We start from the raw sequence: 21052 nt of genomic DNA on the forward strand, positions 1-21052 counted from the left end.
TTATGTGAGTGAAGGGGACAGCTTCCTAATTTGTCTAGAGACTAGTTTAACTTCTTTCATAATTTATAACATCCATCAAGCAGTTTTGAGTTTTATGCTGCAACTACTGATTTCACCATTTTACGGAAGTCCAGCCAATGCAGAAAGCAGTGAGAAAGGCAAACATTAATGTGTTTGTATATATCCATTCCATTTATGCATAAGACAAGTACAATGTTTTATAAGTACACTGTATGTGTCAATAGTTTTGAGTTTGGTTCTAATTATGCTTTTCTAAGTTTCAACAGCAAAGTGCAGAGGGCAGCAAAATGGTCCTTAGCTAAAAGGGAATTACCAGGCCACCCTACTGTTATTGCCACTCTTCAATACACAGGTATTGCGGAGCAGTGCCCTCCACCATCTTGGGTCTTTAAGCAGCTGAGCATTAGTTATGAAAGTACTGAAGTTTCCATGCTGTCTGCCATGAGCCACCTGAGCCTTAGTAACTTAATGAAGTGAGAAACTTCTTAGATGACACTAAGATGACAGAGGTTCTACCGCAGGACTCTAAAAGGCCTTATCAGTGAACATAATCTAGACAGGGAGAAGTACAGCTGAGTTACAAAAGGCAGTGAGCAACTTCTTTCACCTGCACTTCTGGTACTTATTTTTATCTGTTTTTTCCTGAGTGCATTCCCAGAACATCGACACATCTTGTCTTCTGTGTTCAAAATGAAAGTTGGTTTTTCTCACAGTGACTTAGATCCAGATGGTGAAATGAAACTGCAGGATTTCATTTAGAAATAAAGTTGGAAAGCAATATAGTCATTTAGAAGAGGAGATTAAATTTAGCCCATGTTTAAAGTAACTGCTTCTTTATCCAAAAAATGATCGGTAAACATTAAATCCTCATGCCCAAATATGTCCTCTTCTTAATGGAAGAAGACTTGGCTCCACTGTGGATACCAAGAAATCAACCAGGTTTTAAAATCCAGCTTCTTCAAAATATCAGTGTGTTCCCTGGCTACAGCCCTGCAACTCTTGAAAAAGAGGAAAAAGACAAGTGGAGGGAGGGAGAGAAAGGAGAAAAGAGACTGAGAAACACAGTAAAGATCATAAATATCACCACCCCATAGGTTCTGATGATAGCCTGTTGCTGTAGTGGCTGCAGACTGTATCCATCAAGAGAGAAGAAAAGAGTCCACAAAACACCAGGTCCATGGGGTTTATATTATGCTGAGACTAGCTGGAAAGGCCCCCTGTAATTCCCCTAGGTTTATGTACCACTGGATCATGGGACATTTCATGAGTCACTGACATCTTCTAAGATGTTGCAGCTCTCTCTTACCCAGTATATCCCAATCAATCACAGCCCATCCACCAAGATGAATGCCTTCATCCTAGGGTACTTCAGAGCTGAGCCATTATGTAAGGGAAGATATTGGCATGGTAAGGACTATCCCACTTTACAGGATTTGCTTTAGCCTCTTCCCTTATCTGGAAACCCAGTTTGTAGCCTCAGGTGTGCACATACATCTGCACTGAGGAGGCCACTCTGTGCATCACTAGCCAAGCACTATCCGACCAATTGTTTGAGCCAGTTCTGTCTCTTGCAGAACTTGGGCAGTTACTACGAATGGTTGAGTGTTTGCTTCATTCATCTGTAGCAGGCCAGTCTCTCACAGGAGAACAAGCACAGGCAACATGCATTTGTGAGCCCAGGAGAGCGCTGGAGAGGTCCATGAGCAGGGACAGGGTGGAAAGCAGTGCCAAGAAAGGGAACAATAAAACAAAGCCAGGTTCTAGATTGCAAAATTTATTAAATATCAAGTTCAAGTAAATACAGTGGAATAGCTACACAAAAATGTATTAATATAAAAAGGAAGTGTCACAGCAGCATTTAATGCTTTTCTCACTATCTGTCAACTCAAGCCCTTGAAACAGTGGGCAAAACCCTAAAATTCTTTCAGTATTCATTCATCTCAGTGCAATCACTCTTACTTTTCCAAAACTGGGACTTTGTTCTATCCTCTGCTGGTGACTTTTGCAGAGGGGAAATTCATATCTTAATTAAAAACTGGTAACTCCCTGAAATAAGTAAAACTGTTTATATGGTTGCTATCAATTTTTTACCACATCTGGGCTTCAGACACCAACCTCAGCTGCTAGCAGCAACAAGAAGACTGGGTATCCAATCACACAAGTTCTGGAAAAGTACTGAGGAAAGTTGATAATATTAATGCTCCTTTTTCCCCCCCTCCCACTGGAAGTGTTTTCAGGTGTACCACAAGTGTTTAAGCAAGAGCTGCAAAAGTCTGAAGCTGCAGCAATTTTTAATACAGAAATCAACATCAATACGATGAGAGGTACTGAGTTTGAATATCCCTTATGATACTCAAGTGTATTGTGACAGTGACTGATCATGAAGCTAGGTTGCCCATGGAGGCTTTGGAGTTTCCATTTTTAAATAATTAAAAAACCTACACAAATCTGGGAAACTACCTAAAGGTGGTCCTCCTAGAGCAGGAGGACAAGAACAAATAGCCTCCCAGAGGTCCCTTCCAATCTCACTCATTCTGTGATACTAAATAAAAATATCAAAAAAGACCATAAAACAAGTCTTGGCACTGCTACACACTCACCGTCATTTCAAACCTATGTTGCATAAAGTGACAAAAATGTAAAGTGCCTTTTTCTCCAGCTTGAATACCACTATAAGTTAATTAGCAGAAATTAGTCACTGCATCAGGACTGCAGCACTGGGCTCAAAGCACATCAAATGATGTCCTAAGCATTGAAATAACACTGGATAACTTACAAACACATTGAAATGATTAAACAGAACAAAGGGAATGCTTTTATAAAAACACAGAACATGAGTGGAGCAACATAATGGATCTACTGTAAGAGGAAACATTGCTGACAGTTTTGTCAAGCTCAAGAATCCAGATCAGCCATTCTCCTGCTCAGAAAAAACAGATGAGTGCACTGTGCTTGACATCCATGTAATAGAGTTTATATTCAGACTAAAATAAACAAGTTTTCACATCTGAAGTGGGAAGAAGAACCAACAGAACCATAGATGCTCCATTAAACCAAAAAATGTCCAGAGTCTTTCCACAGCATTTCATTCAAATCATGTAATTTTTGGTTAAAACATCACGGTACTCCTCTATTGCTTTACAAAGGGGATCCTGGTCTACATGAACGTTTTTTGAAGATCCGGCACATCCAGTTTCAAGTTCAGCAGTGGCTGTGGGGAAAAGAGACAACATTCCTTATGCTATTTTTACAGCAGTCAGGAAGAAATAAAACACTGTAAGAAGATTTTGCATAACTTGAGAGTCTCTAAACCTGAACAAGACTTTAAAATTTCCAAGGACACCTAACAAGGGAAGAGCTGGGCGAAAAGGAAGAAACACATTTTGTGCATATTTGCTTATCAGTGAACAGATTTGTAAAGCTAGTGACAGACATTCTGGAGGCTACACACTGAACATCTCCTGGGACTCCACACGACTCCAGGGGCCCTTAACAGTGTTAATTCTTAGCATAGCTCCTGCAGAGCTCTTCAGCCTGAAGTCTCTGTGTTCCTTAAATGTTCAAAGCCACGATTTATTGGAACACTGCAGCTACACAACTGCAGTCCCTGCAAAGCAGGGAGGACCAGTTCTCATGAAGCAGGTGGATTTCTTCTTTGGATGCCTGGCCTCAAACTGTAGAGTGTTTTATGCTCCATGTTGCAAGCACTGAACTCATGTTTGCCTAAACACTACTGAACAATCTCTTCTTGAAGAAATGTTTTTTCCTCCCTGATCATGTGCTTCTTACTTATTCAAAACAAGACTGCCAAGACCTAGGCTACAAAGACAAGCCATGAAACATAGGAAGAAAAATCAAGCTCTAACAGCAGACAACATGTATGGTATGGTACAGTACTGAATGCGATCCATGTACAGGGAAGGAAGGGATGGCTGAAGTCTACGAAGATCTATAAAAATCAATAAAAATCTGGGGGCTTCTTTGATGTTTTTGCTGAAGATTAACTCTAGTGAAGGGCAACTTCATTTTAAACTGAGTGTTTCTGTTTGAGCCAGTGGATGAATTTTCTTCTTGGTTTTTTTTGTAGGCGAGTGCATAAAATTCTGTGCAATATTTTGGGAAGCAGAAATTTTTCATGTTCAATTTCACATTCTAAACTGGACAGCTAGCAGAAAAAAATCTCTGTGCTTAGCAGAGGAAGTTGAAAATAATGGCTTGAAAGCTGTCAAGACATAGAAACAGTCACCTTTTTCCTTAAAAACACTCCTAATGTAATAACACATTACCTTCTTTCAGTTCCTTAGTGATTTTTTCATCCAGTTCCTGACGTACCTAGAATTATACACCAAATACACAGTTAAGATATAGTATGACTCACCTGTAACTGCTAAAACACCTAAAACATTCTTACACCCCACAGACAACATGATAAAACCTAAAAATATCATGCAAATGGAGATGATGGCCCATGACGGCCAAGAAGATGCCGAAGGCCTTGGACCACATTAGCAATGTAGAAAGGCTGAGAGAGCTGTGACTGTTTCTTTCCTGGGGTAGACAAAGCTCAGGTGACCTTGTCTGTGTGTATTAACTACTGGGAGAGTGGCGTAACAGAGATGGAGCCCAACTCATCTCAGTGGTGTCAAAAGAACAACTCCCCCCAAGCCTCAAGTATTTTTCAAGTGCGGACAAGCAGCAGTAAAAGCCTGGGGAAATGGGATCCCCCCTAGAACGTGAACTGATACATGGGTAGTGGAGGAAGCAGGAAATCTAAGGCCTAGACCAAAAGATGACCGAAAGCAGCACTAATCCTAAGCAAAGCTGCAGTAGTTGAGCTGTTGGAAAAAAGCACTTTCCCCAGTTTATGAAGCCTTCACAAGAACCAGAAGGTCCACAGGACCCTCTGCAACATGTGTGGATGAATCAAGAGAACAAAAATCTTATTTACCTCTTACTTATTCCAGTAACCTTTTTGTGATTCTGATCCCCACCCAAGGAAAGAGAAATAGGTGGAAATAAAGCAAACACATGGATTTCTCTGAAAAGGAATGGAAAGGCTTTTGCATGAAAATACACCTTTGGGACTTTGACAGTGTCTCCACTGTCCTTCTGCCCCCTCTGGAGAAGGCCCGAAGCAGCAAGGCCTGCACAACAGGCCCTGACTGAGGCCTGGAGCCAAAGATGACCTATAGATGAGCCTTCCAAACAAATGTTATCTACATATATTTGCTCATGAACAAAGCATTGTTCTATGTGTGCCTTTATTGGCAGAACACGTATTTACCTTTCCGCATCTAGAAAATGGATGAGGCCACATCTGGCCTAACCAGGGGGTATAGGATCAAAATCAACTCTCTTGGTTCCTCCTTGAGCCCTGGCAAGGCTCTGAGAGAAAGCCCAACAGGAGGATGAAATGACACAATGCCAGTTTGTTTGTTTAACAGTGTAAAAGCTGGGCTACTGTCACAGCAAAGTTGGGAGAGCCTGGTGGCCTGCAAGGTGGACACAACACAGGAGTTCCCAGAACCTTGGTTTTCCAGTCCTTCACTGTGACACCTTCCCCCCACAGCTGAGGTGTCTCAGACCAGGATGATGGCAAAGTATTGGAGTAACTGGTGATCTATCTTTCTTTATCACTATCGGCATTCTTTTGCAGTAATCATTAGGTACATTGCTTAGCTTGTCCTTTGTAATTCTTTACTAATGATTCTATGCTTTGATTAGCTTAGCATATCCTTCCAGAATTCTCTGCAGTTTTACTGCAGAATTTGAGTGAATTCCACTATGCCTCAAGTTGGTGTCTGTGTCCTGAGCAGGTACCTCTCACTGCATAGCTCTTCAGGCAGTAATATACTGGGTGACTTGCAGCAGTCACCATCTCAGTAATTCTGCTCCAGGAAGTGATGGTGACTTACTGCTTACCCCCACAGCTTCTTGTGCACAGCTTCTTGTACCCACAGCTTTATAAGCTTCATCTTCTAAGACTCCATGAGATGATACTCAGAGTCAAGAACTCAACTTCAGAGCAGTACTGCTACTGCACACACAACCGCTGCTGCTAGCCAGAACTTTTTGACTGTCAGAACAGGCGAGGACAGTTAGGAACCTTCTCCTCTAGTTTAACCAAGTTTCATGAGAAGATACGAAATCCATACATACGGTGCCATCTTATAGAAGCTGAACTACTACAGAAGCTATAACTTCACAAAGACATAAAGCACAGAACTACTCAGCAGCAAGTCACTGTTTCACTCAGAGAAACCAGCAACTTCAAAGTGTTCCCAGCTTGAGGCCAATGTGAACGCATCGGTAAGTTTGAATCAAATTCTAGCAGCATAAATAGACAAAACATTTCCAGTAGCACTCAAGCGTAAACAGTAGAGGCTACAAACCTTGTCACATCTCTGGCTGCAGAGAAGAGAGAGAAGAATTTTGATTAAGGAGCTGAAGAAGAAAGAAAAAAAGCCTGAAGTTCAAAGGTCTTCAGTGAGACAAAAGAACATGCCCTACCTGTACATGAGGCAACGAAAAAGCTCACAATAGAAAGAGCACTAAAATACAAGAGGGCAGATGGAAAATGAAACCAGGAACAGAAGTTGAGAGAGTGTAGGGAGCTGACATCCCCTTTCTCACATTCTGTAGGGAAACTGGTTTCATAAATCCACCGATTCACACTGGTTGCAGCTAGCAGAGCTAGCACCCACATTCATCAGCACCAGCCTTTGGCACAGTTGTTAGGATTTAAGCTTGACAGTTTATAAATATAACAAGCGGCCTTGAGTCCCAACATCTTCTTGCATTACTTGCAGCAGACATCACCTGCCCTAGGCTATGCACTACGTTTCCCAGTTATGCTGCACAGAACACTAACAGTACTTCCTGTATATGACTTGGAGAGGGAAGACCAGGCTTTAAGACTTTCCTGAACACACTGAACATTGAGGTACTTGAGGCTACAGGTGGTGCCATGTCAGTCTCAGTTGCTCTTTAATTGGTAATTTCAGGAAGACTTATCAGAACAGAATGAGCATTTCAATTTAGTGTAAGGGAGGATAAATTCACAGCAGGAAATCTTAGTCCCAGACACCAGACTTCTGCATGGATTGAGAGGAATGTGGCATGCTGAGATTCCCCTCTTAAGAGAACCTGGCTGAATTGGTAAGAAATAGGTAAGTTTTCTGTGGGTATAGCAGTTGACTCACCCTTATTCAAGGAAGAAAACTTCAGAGTTTGATACATTATTAGTTCAAAGGGAATCCTAAGAAGACAAACTGTTTATATTATGAGTGAATGATCCTCAGCTCTTCTGGTGACAACAAACTAAAAGTCTCCTCAGGTTGTGATCAAGAGCAGAGAGAACTTCAGCGGACTAGGTTCTACCAACAAAACTGCACTAGGAAGGAAAAATATTAGTATAGAAGAAAGCCCCCAAATTAAAAAGCAAATCCCCTCTGGACATCAGTAATTGAAGACTAGGAAAATGTCATACAGAACTGTTCAACAACTTTGAGAGAATGCTCAAAGTTGTAAGACACACATGCTCAGAAGAAACTCTATGGGTGCTGCTGAAGTCAGGACACTAAGAGAGAACAGTATCACCATTCTCAGATCTAATGCATACTTGTCTTAGAATCAGCTCAGATGTTTTCCACAAGTGGATTTGGAAGCATTTTTCACAAAAAAATTGAAAAGGCCTATATAGAAGTTTGAACTTCACATCTGTATTTATTAGCAGCTGTATAAAACAATGTACCACGAAAGAGCCTAGAGAAACACTTCACTTTTGTAACTAAATTTCCCTACTTAAAGGAAGGCAGCAAACCCCTGATACTGACAAAACTTTGAGATTCCCAGGGAATTCCAATGTCTTCTGGAAAATGAAAATGGAAAGCTCTACCTGAAAACTGTGGCTGTAATTAAGAAGCATCGAGTACTCCCACACTTTCTTTCCATTCACTGTCTGTTTTCCTTGTTCTCCAAAAAAGGCATAACTATTAAGCCTTTCCTTTTAAATAAATGCAGCCTTTCTGCCCAGTAGAGGAATGGTTTCCTCTTTTGCCTTTTTCTTAACATCTTGCTCCCATCTCTGGGTCCTTTCTTTCCCACTCTTCTTCTGTGCTCCCTACCCCTCCGGGTCTCCTCTTTATTTCCCTTTCACAGTGGGTCCCTGAGTTTTTCTTCCTTTGTGTTCTGCACTGAAGTGTAAGAGCAAAGTTATGCCATCCCATTCATATAATCTTATTTTTGAAACATCCTTTTGTTGGTATTAACATACTAAAGCAAGTTCTGTGAAGAAACTGCTAGACTGAAGATCAAGGAAGAAGAAAAAAGTGTCTCAAATGTCTGACTGGATTTGTCATACAACATGATGGTAGCCATTTTAAACAAGTTAGCAAAATCATACACTGGAATTTCATGTTGAGCTTAGCTTGGAACTCCCTGTGCCACAGTACCCCTTGTCACAGCTTCTCGTGTAAAAAAATGTCATGACACAGTTCACCGCTTTGACTTATGGCCTTTGACTCTCTTGAAAACTTTTACAAACCTGATGACTAAAAATCTTCAGCCTTACAATGTACACCTGTGCACTGTTCTAAGGATTAGAAGTTGCTTTGGCCTATTAGACAATATGGACCAATAAAGAGATTTTAACTTCAGGCTAAAAAGGACAACCTTGCCTACGGCCACGCTTCAGCAGCAGTTGAGAATGATATTTCAAAATGCTTACCTTGGCCACAAAGGCTGCAACCCTGTTTCTTGAGGATAATGTGTTCTCAGTTGGGCTGAGGAAGCTTTCTCCTAGACTGAGACTTCTGTTCAGTCCCAAATGGTTGCCAAGATGTCCCAGTGCAGTTGAATAGAGAACTGGAGTTGCAGCCAGACCTCCACTGACAATGCTGCTCGTGATTAATGATTTGCTTTTGTGGCGCTCCCGGAGGAGCTTAGCATTGGTTTCTTCAAGTCTCTCATTAGCTCTGAAACATTCCAAAGCACGCAAGCAGTTACCTTTGGTAGTAGCACTTGCCCAAAGTTAGTCTCCAAGTCCTTGATTATTATTTTACTTCTGAGATGAAGAGCCTTCAAAAATAGCACATAATTTGACCTGAGCTTGTTTGGAGGGCCTGTTTCTAAGATGTCACAGCAGGTGCAAGGAGCAGCATGGGTCACCAACACTGCTCAGCATGAGGGCTTCAAAGCCTTCTGTGAAAGCCATGTCTTTACATAGCTTTTTCTGGAAGGCACATCACCTCTATAACAACTCTGGGCTGGCCCCCCTTCCCAAGGGAAGCTCAAAGCTCAGAGGCACTGCTTAAACAGAAGCCAAAAAAGATAGTTTCTATTTTTCCTTCACAGAACAGAAATCTGTTCTGAGAGGCCTACCCTGATTCAAACAATAAAGGACATGAAATTTATTTTTTCTGTTGTACAGAGGATGATATTATAGGGACTGGCAAAAAAAGCTGCCAGTTAAAACAACATCAGCTTGCAAAGTATATCCTGTTAATGCCATGATCAGTTGTGTTCCTGATGAAACAGTAAAGAGAAATGAAGGCCTGCTGAACAGGAAGGATCTTACAGTCCTTTTCTCACAAACATGCCATGCTTTCAATGCTGGCTAGGTGCAGAACAGGAATTAACAAAAAATATACATGAGGAAAAAGGAGTTTCTTATTACCAGTCCAAAGAAAGCATAGACTTACCTTTCCAGTTTCTTTGCTAGGCATCGTCTAGTTTTCACTTCCTCCAGATACAGCTCCTTGTACTTCTCCACTTCTGCCTGCACAGATTCTTTTGGAAAAGTACTGTCTTGTTGAGTATTTTTTATCTTGTCCAATTCACATTCAAGATCTCTAATTCTGTCTTTTAGCTGGTTTCTCAGAGAAGCATGATGACTGGCTCTGATGTGTTCTAGTCTGTCCTGGGAGGCTGCCTGTGCCTGAAAGAGACAGTACCTTCAACCACCAGAAAGAGAACTGTCCCCACCTGTCAATTGCATGTAGCCAAGTTCAAGGGCCCAGCTTGGCTGAGAGGGGCAGCTGTGCCTCCTCACTACCATCAGCAATCAAGGCAAAACCTTGAGTTAAGTAATTCTTTTCATTCAGGATGAAGTTCAAAGCTATTAATGAAAGGGCATTATCTCTGTAGGACAGTGCATAGAGAAATGGTGGCCACAACTAAAGTCTACAGAGTGCCTACAGACACACCTCAAAAAGTCACTCACTTGCAAAAACAGATTGACTTCTTGTAGTTTCTGTCTTATTTCTTGGCCTGCTCGTTCATCAACCTCTCTTTTATACTGTTCTATTTGGCTGTGATCCACCATGTTAGTCTCCAAGTGACGTTGGAGTTTTGCCACCTCTTCTTTCAGCTGGCATTTGGTCTTCTCCAGTTTTTCACAGTTCCCATGCAGGGTAGACAGCTCTTCTCGTAGATCCCGGTTTTGTGCTTCTAGCTGCATGCTTTTTTTAGACTCCATGTCCAGCTGCTGGGAAAGTTCAGCAACCTGTACATAGGGAAAAAAAAAACTTCAGAGGCATCTAAAGACAGTGAATTCTGTTAAAATCATTAAAGGGGTTGTCCACGGAAACTGTATTTATCATTTGCATACTCAATCTTAAAAACTTAATGTAACTGAGCTCTTCTTTTCCAACGAGATCAACCTTCACATCATTTGTGATAGGAACCTGAGGAATCCTTTTGCAGGTCTTCATGCAAAAGTGCTATTAGCTTCTGGACTAAAAATGAGTCACTGCAAAAGCAGTAACTGATTCTACAGTGATGCCTTCTAAAGCTGAACATATGGTAAAATGCGGCTTCTCTAGCAACAAATCTGAGTAATGGGTGGAGAAGTACATAAAGTTTATATGCTACTACTGAACAGCCAGAGCAACCTCAAAAACATCTCTGGCAACAATACTTCTGGGTCCCCATGCCAAGATGGGCTGAAACCTGTGAGCAGTAAGTTACAGTACTTCTCCTATGTCACCTCTCCTCATTGTATCCTGCACAGCAACAACACTTTTCAGGAAAGGAAAGTCCCAACTGCCTCTGGCTGAACTCGTCCTCGAGACGGGGCTCAAGGGTTGCTCTTGCTGTGTGAACAGCAGTGGCATTCCTCTCCTCTCTTCCAGAGAAGGAACCCATCTGTCAGACCTAGGTGATGCTGCCCCAGCCTCACACTGCAGCTGGGCCTGAGCTGAGGCCCACTGCTCTCAGCCCTGACCCTCACCCTTGAACATGATGGGCTGGTAGGATGGCAGAACTGCCTGTCCCTAAGGCCTCGCCTGAGGATCTGCACTCTTGGCTGACCCCACTTGCTGTCACCAGACCTGTTCTGTTCTTCTTGGTGAGCACCTGTGGGACAGCTCCTTGGCCCATGAGGTCATGGACCTGCCAGCCTTGCTGACACTCTTGGCTTGCCCTTCCTCTGCAGCTCAGTCTGCCCTTCCTGTGCCATTGCACATGACTGCTTTGCATCCTTAGCTATAATGACATCATCAGTATCAGTCACCTGCTTCTCTAACAGTAGAAAAAGCACTGATAGAGGTCAGTCAAATCTAAAATACAGCCAAGGAAAGAAAATCATCATGACAAGAAATACAGAGAAAGCTTCACACAGGTTTGAAAAGAAGTAACACTACAACCAAACAAACCCCAAATTAAGCAGAGCTCACCTTTGCTCTCAATCTATCAACTTCACTGACCATTTCAGAATATCTGCTCTTCATTTCTCCCTTCAAATTAAGCTGGGACTCCACTTCTCTCTCTTCATATACCCTTATTTTCTTCGTAGCTCTACTGAGAAGTTTCTTCAACCTATACAGTAGATCAGTTCAGAAAACAACGAAACACAGGAATAAGCAACCTTTCCTATATGCTCTCAAGTAAGGAGTGCAGACATAGCTTTCTTAATCTTTAACATATTTGATAGTACCAGGAATTGCTGAGAAAAGACCCGCTCTTCCTGTGTCACAAATCACCTGGAACATCCAAATTTCAGCTGAAAAGATGAAGACTTTCTTCCCCACCCCTGGAGAAGTGCAGGGCAACCTGGATTGACAATTCCTCTTGCAGCTCTAAACTAAGTATAGGTTCATGCACAGATGTACCTTGCAGGAACTAACATGAGACTTCAGTTGGCTCACACAATATGAATGCTTATTCTTACATTACAGTTAAATAAAACTGGACTTCTATTCAAGGATATCTCTTCACCACATCAAAAAGGCATACCTCTTAAAGTCTTTCTGCAATTCTAAGTTTCTTCTCATTTCTTGGTCCAGACGGAGTTCAACTGGGCGTTTTAACTCTATCAGTTTCTTCACTTTCTTTCTTTCACTTTCACACTTTCAAAACAGAAAAGACATGTGACACATAAAACATAAGAACAATAGCTACATACAAATCTGTTCTCTAGCCTTCCCCACAGAGAAGCTGCAGTCCATCTCCAACTGTTAGTCAAGTTCCACATCAAGTTTCACAGCAAACTGGCCAATAATGAAGAACAAAAATATATGCCTCCACTGAAACAAAGGTGGAAAAGATGCTGGACTCAAGAGTTCTCAACTCATAGCAAGGTTTATGTAGGTATGCTTATCATGGAAGTATACAAATAAATCTGAAGTTTTTACAAGATCTTTACTGACCAGCAGGAAGAGGAATTTGATCTTTGGGAATTTTTAAATATACTATTCCCTTCCACCTCTTCTTTGTGGCTACTTACTTATGTGCTAGTTGTGCTTTGTAATTTCTTTATACCCCTACAGATGAGGAGGGAAAGACTTCCCCTTTGAAACTGTCAGTCATTTCTGGTTTCCAAAGCACTAGTTCATTTCCCCAGAATTCTTGCAGTATGTTTTTCTGCAAGGCTTTTAAGTATCCATTACCCAGAAAAAATACTGCTGCTCCTCCATGTACTGCACTGGAAAAATGAAATACTTCAAACCTGCCCAGAAAACGAAGGGGTCAGAAGATGGCCAGAAGGAATCCAAGAAAGAACTGGAGAATTGCAGCCTTGCTTCATGCACTCAACTGATGGAAACCATACTGGGAACTCTTTCAAAGAAAATCACTTCAGAACTTATAAAAGATAACCAGACAGCTTTCATTTGCTTCCTGGATGATCCACAAATCACAACATATCCAGAGCCTGAATGGCAGGGGTAATTTTAAAAAATGCTCTTTATGTAGGAACTCAGCAAAAGGTTAATGTAGTTCTCTCAGGTACTGGCTTAGGTCTCTGGGGAATTTTCTGGATTTACCTGTTCAAAGAGGTCTGCCTTTTCCCTGTCAAGTTGAGCAACACGCTCTTCGAGGTTGGATCTTGACTTAAACTGCTCTTCCCACATGCTCTGCAAGTCCTTTGATGTCAGAGACAGCAAATTCTGCTTTTGTGCCTGTAAAACCAACAATGGCAGAAGAAGAAAATTAAGGTGACCATAAAGAAGACATGGCAACAGAAAGCTGTAACTTAAATGGAAACTCTCTCCTCTCCCCATTCAATATCTATGGTTAATGTTAATGTGGAATGTAAAACACAGCTCAGGAAACATAACCAAGAAGAGAAATGGAAGACGGTAAAAAGAATGAATGCTATAAGAATGGTGAGATGAGGTTGAACTTTGGGGAATAACAAACATACACACAAAATCACCCTGTAGCTTTCTTCCAAAAGGTTCTCCAGTGTTCTTTACATACTTTCTAATATTCTCACTTCTGGTGCTCACCACAGAATATACCTTACCCTCATGGCTTCTGTAACAACTATAAATCTCTTGAGAGCAAGAAAATGTTTGAAATTGACAATGGTATTGATGGTTCTATCTAAAGGGACAAAGATTTGCCTAACAGATGCATTTGAATTGAACAGAACTTGCTGATTCAGTTCAAGTATAAAGACTGGAAGTTGACTAGATGCTTTTAGTGGCGTTTTTTAAGGAAAAAAAAAGAAAATTACAAAAGAGATAAAGATAAAAACAAGACGTGTTTACTGGCTACAGAAAGTGACAAAACACTTAGCACAGTCTCAGATAAAAAAAATCCTTAGGATGTATGACTTTAAGTCCTTACAGAGGAGGCAAAACATTGGGTCTCATGACAAAAATTCACATGGCCTCAAGATAAGCTCTGGCAAAACTGGAAAGATAATATGGATCTGTCAAGTCCAGTCTCTTCTCTCAGCCTTCAACCACAGATCTCCAAGCTGTCCACAACATCCATTCTATCAGTCATTGGCTATGGCTTAACCTGGTAGGCAGCTAAGCATTATGCAGCCACTTGCTCACTCCCTGCAGGTGGGATGGGAAAGAGAATTCATCAGATGAATGACACTGAACACAACTATCTTGCACACCACAACACATACAAAACACAGCAGTAGGAAAATGAGGAAATGAACAACCATCTCCCTTGAGGGTTACCTTGCCCTAAAGCCAGATGGGTATTTAACAGCTGTGTGCTTACACAGCCCAAATGATTTTTTCATCTATTACCTACACACAAAAATTTCAAAGACTAGAAGAGTCATTCACAGAAGCCTGTAATGTACCTGCTTGTGGTGGTCTTCTGCAGCTGCCTGTGCTGTCTGTAAGTTCATTATCAAGTCTTCCAGGCGGTTATGAACCTATAGAAGCATTACAAGAAGCAAGAAGGCACACTATGATTTTCTGAAGTTACACCTCACTGACAAAAATATTACACAACCTCTTTACCTCTTTATTCCTACACTATTTACACCCAGTAACAATGACCAAAACGGCTTTAGTTTGATGCCACTATAAAATTGTTAGAAATCATCACCTCTGCATTTGGTGCACTTGGGAGAAAGACCATGAGGAATATAAAGAATCTTCAATGAAAATAGGCTGGAGCAGCTTTTCTCATGAAAATCATGCCCTATTATCAAAGTGGGTGGATTTGTGACTGCCCTCCCACTTCTCTTGACAGTATCAGTACATCATAAAATTTGACTATCACATGTAGTGATTTTCTAAATACCTTCAGCTGTAATTGACATCTACAGTCCTAACAGAATCCTAGTTCACTAGCTACAGTACACAAAAAGCAACAATAAAAAATATCTCTTAATTCAGGCCACAGATATGGTCCTTATCTGAGCTAAAATTAACCACTGCGTAGAAGCAGTGATAAATTCCAAGGCTAACATTGAGTTTTGCAGCTACCACAAGCAGTCCTCTTCACTGTTTCATGAGAACAGACACACAGCAAGTAGCCAGAGGAAAAGCAATTCTGTACAGCAAAAGCTCTGGGACATATAATTTTGTTTCAGTCTGATGAGGTCAGCCAGGTCTCTGGAATAAAGACTCTTGGCATCAATATACCCAGTTAACTTGAATACCTTAAATGAAACACATCACAGCCCTCAAAGCAGCCATGTAATGTTATGAAGGGTCTAAAGTTACACCAGTGTATTGCTGTCAAATCCTTACCTTTTAGAGTGTTTGCTATAGCACGGGAACATTTTCAAAACCAGATGGCTGGGAAGTAGAGCAGGCTGCTTTCTGAGCAGCCTCTATTCAGAAAAATGCAGGAACTGAGCTTCCTTGGCTCTCCAGGAAAACCTCACCATAACACTTCCCCACAGAAATAGGTAACTAGGCTCAGGAGTCATGAAAAGTAAAATTTATGAGCAGCTTACTGAGGCAGAGGCTTGCAGGTCTCTCTGTAGGGCTTCAATCCTGTTGCTTTGTTGCTGGACAGTTGCTTCCAAACAGTTCTTTTCAATTTCAAGGCTTAAAAAGAATTATAGGTCTTATTATAAAGATCTGCCAGAGCACAAATTCCAAAAGAAGAGTGCAAAATAATAAAATGCAAGAATGTCCTTCAAAATCTTAATAATTTGCTGTGATGAAACAAGACTACCTATCTATGCTGTGGTTTCCAGCCAATCCCTGCAAGTGACAGATATCTCGCCCCCCTGTGTTCTCTTACTGTTGCACATGTTCTTCCAGTTGTTTTATAGTAGTGTTAGTCTCAGAAGATGCCAATAGCTGGTCCTGCAGTTTCTGGGCAGAAGCTGTTGCTTCTCTTTCCTTATCATCCAAGGCAGTCTTCAAGTCATGAACACAACGCTCAGATTGAAGATATTTTTCTTCCACCTCCCGCAACTGTAAAGTCACAGAAAGAATCCACAGTTGTCAGGTGAGCTTTTATACAGAGGAGTCACCTGCTGCCCAAGGATTCACGTGCTGCAGATATCTGCCCATACTCTGCCCAAATAACTGTAATCATCTCAAGTACTTTCAAAGCTTTGCTTCTACTAGCAACACAAGCTGTGTTGCTTTGCCATCTTCTACAGCAGCCTCTCCCATCCCTCCATGGATTTCCTAGAGTACAGTTCTAACCACTGACACTGCTGGTCTGATCCTTTTGGTGACTTAGGATGCTCTTTGTATTCACCTGTTTGCTTCTCCGTAAAAACATGAATTTACAAGCTCATCTGTCTGTAGTGACTTCAAAAGTCCCTCATTAGGATCAGATTTTAAATTATTTTCCTTTTAGAACTCCATGGCTTCTATACATCCATACCTTGGAAAAACACCGTGAAAGGTGGTCCCTAACTCAGAAATAGCTTGTACGTCCCTTGCATGAAAACCACTTAAGGATGGCAAATTATAACAGTACCAAAGAAGGGGGAAAAATGCAGAATAAGTTACAAAAACATTCAGAATTTGACATGCTACATGGTGACAGGTCAGGGTGTGGGGAGGGGGAAAGCAAGACGGCATAAAAATGTCCAAACACAGCAGTCCAGTACTTCGACTGTTCTTCAGAAATCAGACAATCTACTTGGCTAAACCAATGGCAACAGACATAGACACAAATTTATTGTGAAAAGCACCTTCACAAATAAAAATTTTGTCCAAGTAAGGGCATAATGTCCACATGTCAAAGACATGGACAACAAGTTTATAAAACAATGTAATTGATTCCCACATCATTAAATCTATCCTGTTACATTTTTTCCTGGGATTATAGGACAACATCCAATCCTACTTTCAATAACCACCCTAAGATTTATTTATATAATTACAGACATTATGCACCTTGATTTTGGACTTTTCCAATTCCTTTTGCAAGTGCAGCTTGTCTTCCTCCAAGTCACTGCGGTAGCGTGTAGTAACTTCCAGTGAAGCTTCTGACATAGATTGCTTTTTCAGAGCATCAGCAAGCTCCTGCTGCAACTGTCTGATCATGCCCTAATGAAACAATTAAATGAACATAAATAAAGCTGTAGGAATATGAAAAATGCCTTTACTCTCATTTATTTGATTATAGAGTTAGACTTGTCTTTGGATTGAACTCAAGTGAAATTGTCACCAGGAGGCATGTGCACAGACAATCACCTCTCCATCCTTCTCAGCTGCACACCCCCAAACTGTCAGCAGCTGTTCATGAGAATTTTGGTTTCCTAATATATAAAAAAGACCCAGCATCGTTCTACTTGAAACTATGCATAAGCACACACTGCAATCATGGAAATTTTTCTAACAAAATCCAAAGAAATCAGTTATGATGGAAGAGCCACAATCTGACTGTAGATACTACTTTGTTGACCAAAGGCAGTACTTGGTATCAGGTAATTCTTTGTTCTATTCCTACATTTTACAAAAATAACTAAATGAATACCTATATCTAAAAGCTCTTTTTAGATATACTCTAAGAATATGTTGAATCACATCCTCTTACAGCTGTCTTAATGTTTTAGAATAACAACTAACTTAATATTAACATATTACGTTTACTACAATCTAGATAACTCATACAGTTACATAAATGTACTATTTTCAGAGGGAACCTGTTGTTTTGGTATGAAGAACACACAGCAATTCACAGATTAAAATGACTGACAGTATTGCTGGAGTTCTTTCCCCACACACCCCTTACAGTAACTGACAAATGAAGAATAAAGCAGTTATGTCACACATGCCTGTATTTATCTCACTCCAAGATTCCGGACTTGTTAGGAAAAAAGGAAGTGTAATTTAAAATCACTATTTGAATCATTAAAGGAGAAATCGTTCAGCAGTGTGTCTAAATACTGATTTTTATTAGTTCATATTGTCTAGAAAGTAAGGGAGATTAAACAAAATGGGTAAGGCAATTTTTAAGTCATTACTCTACCTGAAATTGCTCTCATTAGAGAATACCCTACCTACTCCTAGGAATACAGATAATGATGCATTTGCCAGACAGATCCCTTAGAGCCCCCAGAATATTTACAAATTAACACCTGGACACTATAATACTCTTCAACTTTGATAGCAACTTAGGGAGAAACAATGTTTTTCCTCTGTAGGTCTATCTCACACAATTCACTCATCTGCATCTTCATTTCTCAACTGCCATATTCTTCCTTTTACGTCACTCTTGTGTCGTAACTTTAAAAAAATCATTAAATACCTAAACCAATTCTATAGGGCAAAAAATGGACTAAGGAAAAGAGATGAAAGAAGTTCTAGAGAAGAATCACCTTTCTTGATCAAAGCAGACTTGGATACCTTTGCTCTGCTCTCTGCTCAGATCTGAGGCTCTAACATCTCATTTACCAAAACCTTTCCACAATTTCAAGAGAACCACAACAAACCAGAACAAATCATCATTATCTGGTCCCATGCATATGGCTTGTAACTAATCCACTTTAGAAACAAAATAATTTCAAGAACTGGAAAACTTTAAATTGCTGTAAGTCTATATTTTACCTCTCTCTCTATTTTGTCAGTCTCATATTTGAAGACTTGTTCTCTTAAATCAATACACTTGGCATTTAATTCCTTGTTTCTCTCTTCCACTAGGTAAACTTGCTTTTCAGTATCAGCTCTGAGTTTGTTGAAAATATCATTAAATCGATCTTGCACATCATTTACTACTTTTTCTTTGATGATTCCTTTGTTCTGCAGATCTTCCAGCTGCTGACGGAGCAAAAGGTTTTCACTCTGGAGCTGGGCTAATCGCTCCTGCATGGATTCCTGCTTTATTATAAGTTTGTTTACTTGGTCTTTCTCAAGTTGTCGAGCATGATCGTATTCCTTTGCCTGAGACTGGGTTTGACTTAATTCTTTCTGTGTCATTTCTAAAACCAATGTTTTTTCTCTGAGCGTTTGTTTTAACTGGTGAAGCTCATTTTCTAGACTGTTAGCTTTGCTTTCAGCTTTACTCAGCTGCTGAGACAAGCTCTTGTTGGCTTCTCGCACATCTGAGAGGTCATGATGGAGCTTGTCTTGCAAGCGAAGCCATTCATCACGTTCCCTCTGCAATGTTCGTTCAACATCACTTTTTGATGACTGGTGACGTTCAAGCTCTTGAACAGTAGTGTTCAAGCGGGAACGAAATGATTCGATTTCTGTCTCTAGTCTGTCTTTGCTTTCTTTTGTCTGCTCAAGTTTAGAAGTTAGCATAGCTGATTCTGTCTTTAGTAAGTTCAGTTGCCCATTGTACTGAAAAACTGTTTGTGTTAAGGCTTCCTCATTCAGCTTAAGTTCTTTTTGGAGATCTTCATTTTTTTCTTTCAAAGTCTCATTTTCCTCCAAATATTTTCCTTCTTCCTCCTCGTGCCTACGTCTTATTTGATCAAGTTCTAGTCTTAGCATGGCAATTTCATCTTGCAGTAATTGATTTTTGTACAACAGATCCTTTTCTCTCTCAGTGTCGGATTCCTGAATGAGAGGGAACATGAACAAATATCCCGGTAGGAAAGAAATCTAAAAAACCACTTCAGCATTAAACTGTACTTTAACATTTCTAACATTGCAACATGACTTCAAAGATGGGAGTAAAATTTCAGGTAAGACATAAACTACCCTATGAACCAGTTCATGTGTCCAATGCAGGCACAGAATGAAAGCGTAACATAACCATAAATAAACACACCAAATACATAATGCCTTTTTCCCCATAAACTAGAAACTATATAAGAAAATTATTTAAAATGTTTCAGGTATAAAGCGTTATAATATAAAATGAGAGTGCTTTCTTGTGTGTGCATGCCTTAAAAACATTCCCTTTTAGATTAGTTTAGCTGTGTTACCAATCTGGTAAAGTATCTGTTTACCAGAGGTAAAATCTCTGTTTACCACGTTAAAAGGGTATTTTCCTTTTTAAATGTCTTCTTAACACTTTTTTTAGCATATTCACCCTGTATTTATTGGGCAGCACAGCCAAGAACAAATAATTCTTCCAAGAATTTCAGATTCTTAGTAAATTCAGTAAACTTTTCAAGACTTTTTTTTAATTTAATAGTGTTTATGATTGCTTATTCTCCTTCAAATTAATTCACTGCTGATCTTCCTTCATAAAACTTTAATGTACGGAGGTGGAAAAGAACTTCATACTTAGAGTTTGATAAGGGAATAAATAATTTTTAAAAACCCAAGTAATGACTACACAGAGTGAGTGTGAAACAACTTTTTTCCTGGTCAGTCTGGATGTAGGTAGCTAGGTGTTTTACGGTGAGAAACTTCAAAAAGTGATGATAAAATGTCAAAGAAATAAAAACAAGACAGTTTAAAAAATGGCGTAAATAGTGTTTTCTTTTAACTTTCTACTTGTACCTGCAGTGTAATTTCGCTAATACAAGCCGCACCATTTTGACCAAAATTTTGCTCCCACACCGGAAATGCGGCTTATACTCAGGAGTGGCCAATATGTGAATAATTTTCTGACATTTTTAACCTCAGGAGCGCAAACCGAGTCAGTGCAAACTGCAAAGTCAAGCACCTGCCAGTAAAACCCGGCATTTACGCGGTTGTTACAAATTGGTTACTCTGCTGCGCGGCGGGTGGAGCTGCTCATGCAGGCAGCACAGGGGGTGGGGAAGGCGAGGCAGCTCTCTCCTGCTTGGCCCCGTGGCTCGGGGGGGCTCCCATTCCCACGTACCGCCGCTGCAGGAGCGGAGTGGCTCCATCCCCACCTCCCACTGCTGCCGCGGGTGCCGGCCGGCTCTGTGCCCCTCCTGCCACTGCGGGGCAGCGCTGGGCTGGGGCGAGCAAGCCCAGAGGCAGCAGCAGCTGGC

General features: G+C 40.7%; 1 protein-coding gene across 6 annotated transcripts in view; it reads right to left on the reverse strand.

Annotated features, from left to right (window-relative positions):
* Nucleotides 1-1779: 1779 nt before the first annotated feature.
* LOC116995764 (ankyrin repeat domain-containing protein 26-like) overlaps nt 1780-21052 on the reverse strand; it is a 50013-nt gene continuing 30740 nt past the window's right edge. For all 6 annotated transcript variants that reach the window (XM_033058715.1, XM_033058714.1, XM_033058712.1 and 3 more), the window contains 13 exons: nt 18744-19697; nt 17088-17240; nt 15973-16148; nt 15680-15773; nt 14570-14644; nt 13284-13418; nt 12256-12368; nt 11697-11838; nt 10244-10525; nt 9723-9958; nt 8750-8996; nt 4308-4353; nt 1780-3232 (listed from right to left, as the gene is read on the reverse strand). In XM_033058715.1, the coding sequence (XP_032914606.1) occupies nt 3111-3232; nt 4308-4353; nt 8750-8996; nt 9723-9958; nt 10244-10525; nt 11697-11838; nt 12256-12368; nt 13284-13418; nt 14570-14644; nt 15680-15773; nt 15973-16148; nt 17088-17240; nt 18744-19697 (2775 nt within the window). In that variant the 3' untranslated portion in view covers nt 1780-3110. The remainder of the gene's footprint in view (nt 3233-4307; nt 4354-8749; nt 8997-9722; nt 9959-10243; nt 10526-11696; nt 11839-12255; nt 12369-13283; nt 13419-14569; nt 14645-15679; nt 15774-15972; nt 16149-17087; nt 17241-18743; nt 19698-21052) is intronic.

Source organism: Catharus ustulatus, chromosome 4 (genome assembly GCF_009819885.2).
Source record: "Catharus ustulatus isolate bCatUst1 chromosome 4, bCatUst1.pri.v2, whole genome shotgun sequence".
Lineage (NCBI taxonomy): Eukaryota > Metazoa > Chordata > Aves > Passeriformes > Turdidae > Catharus > Catharus ustulatus.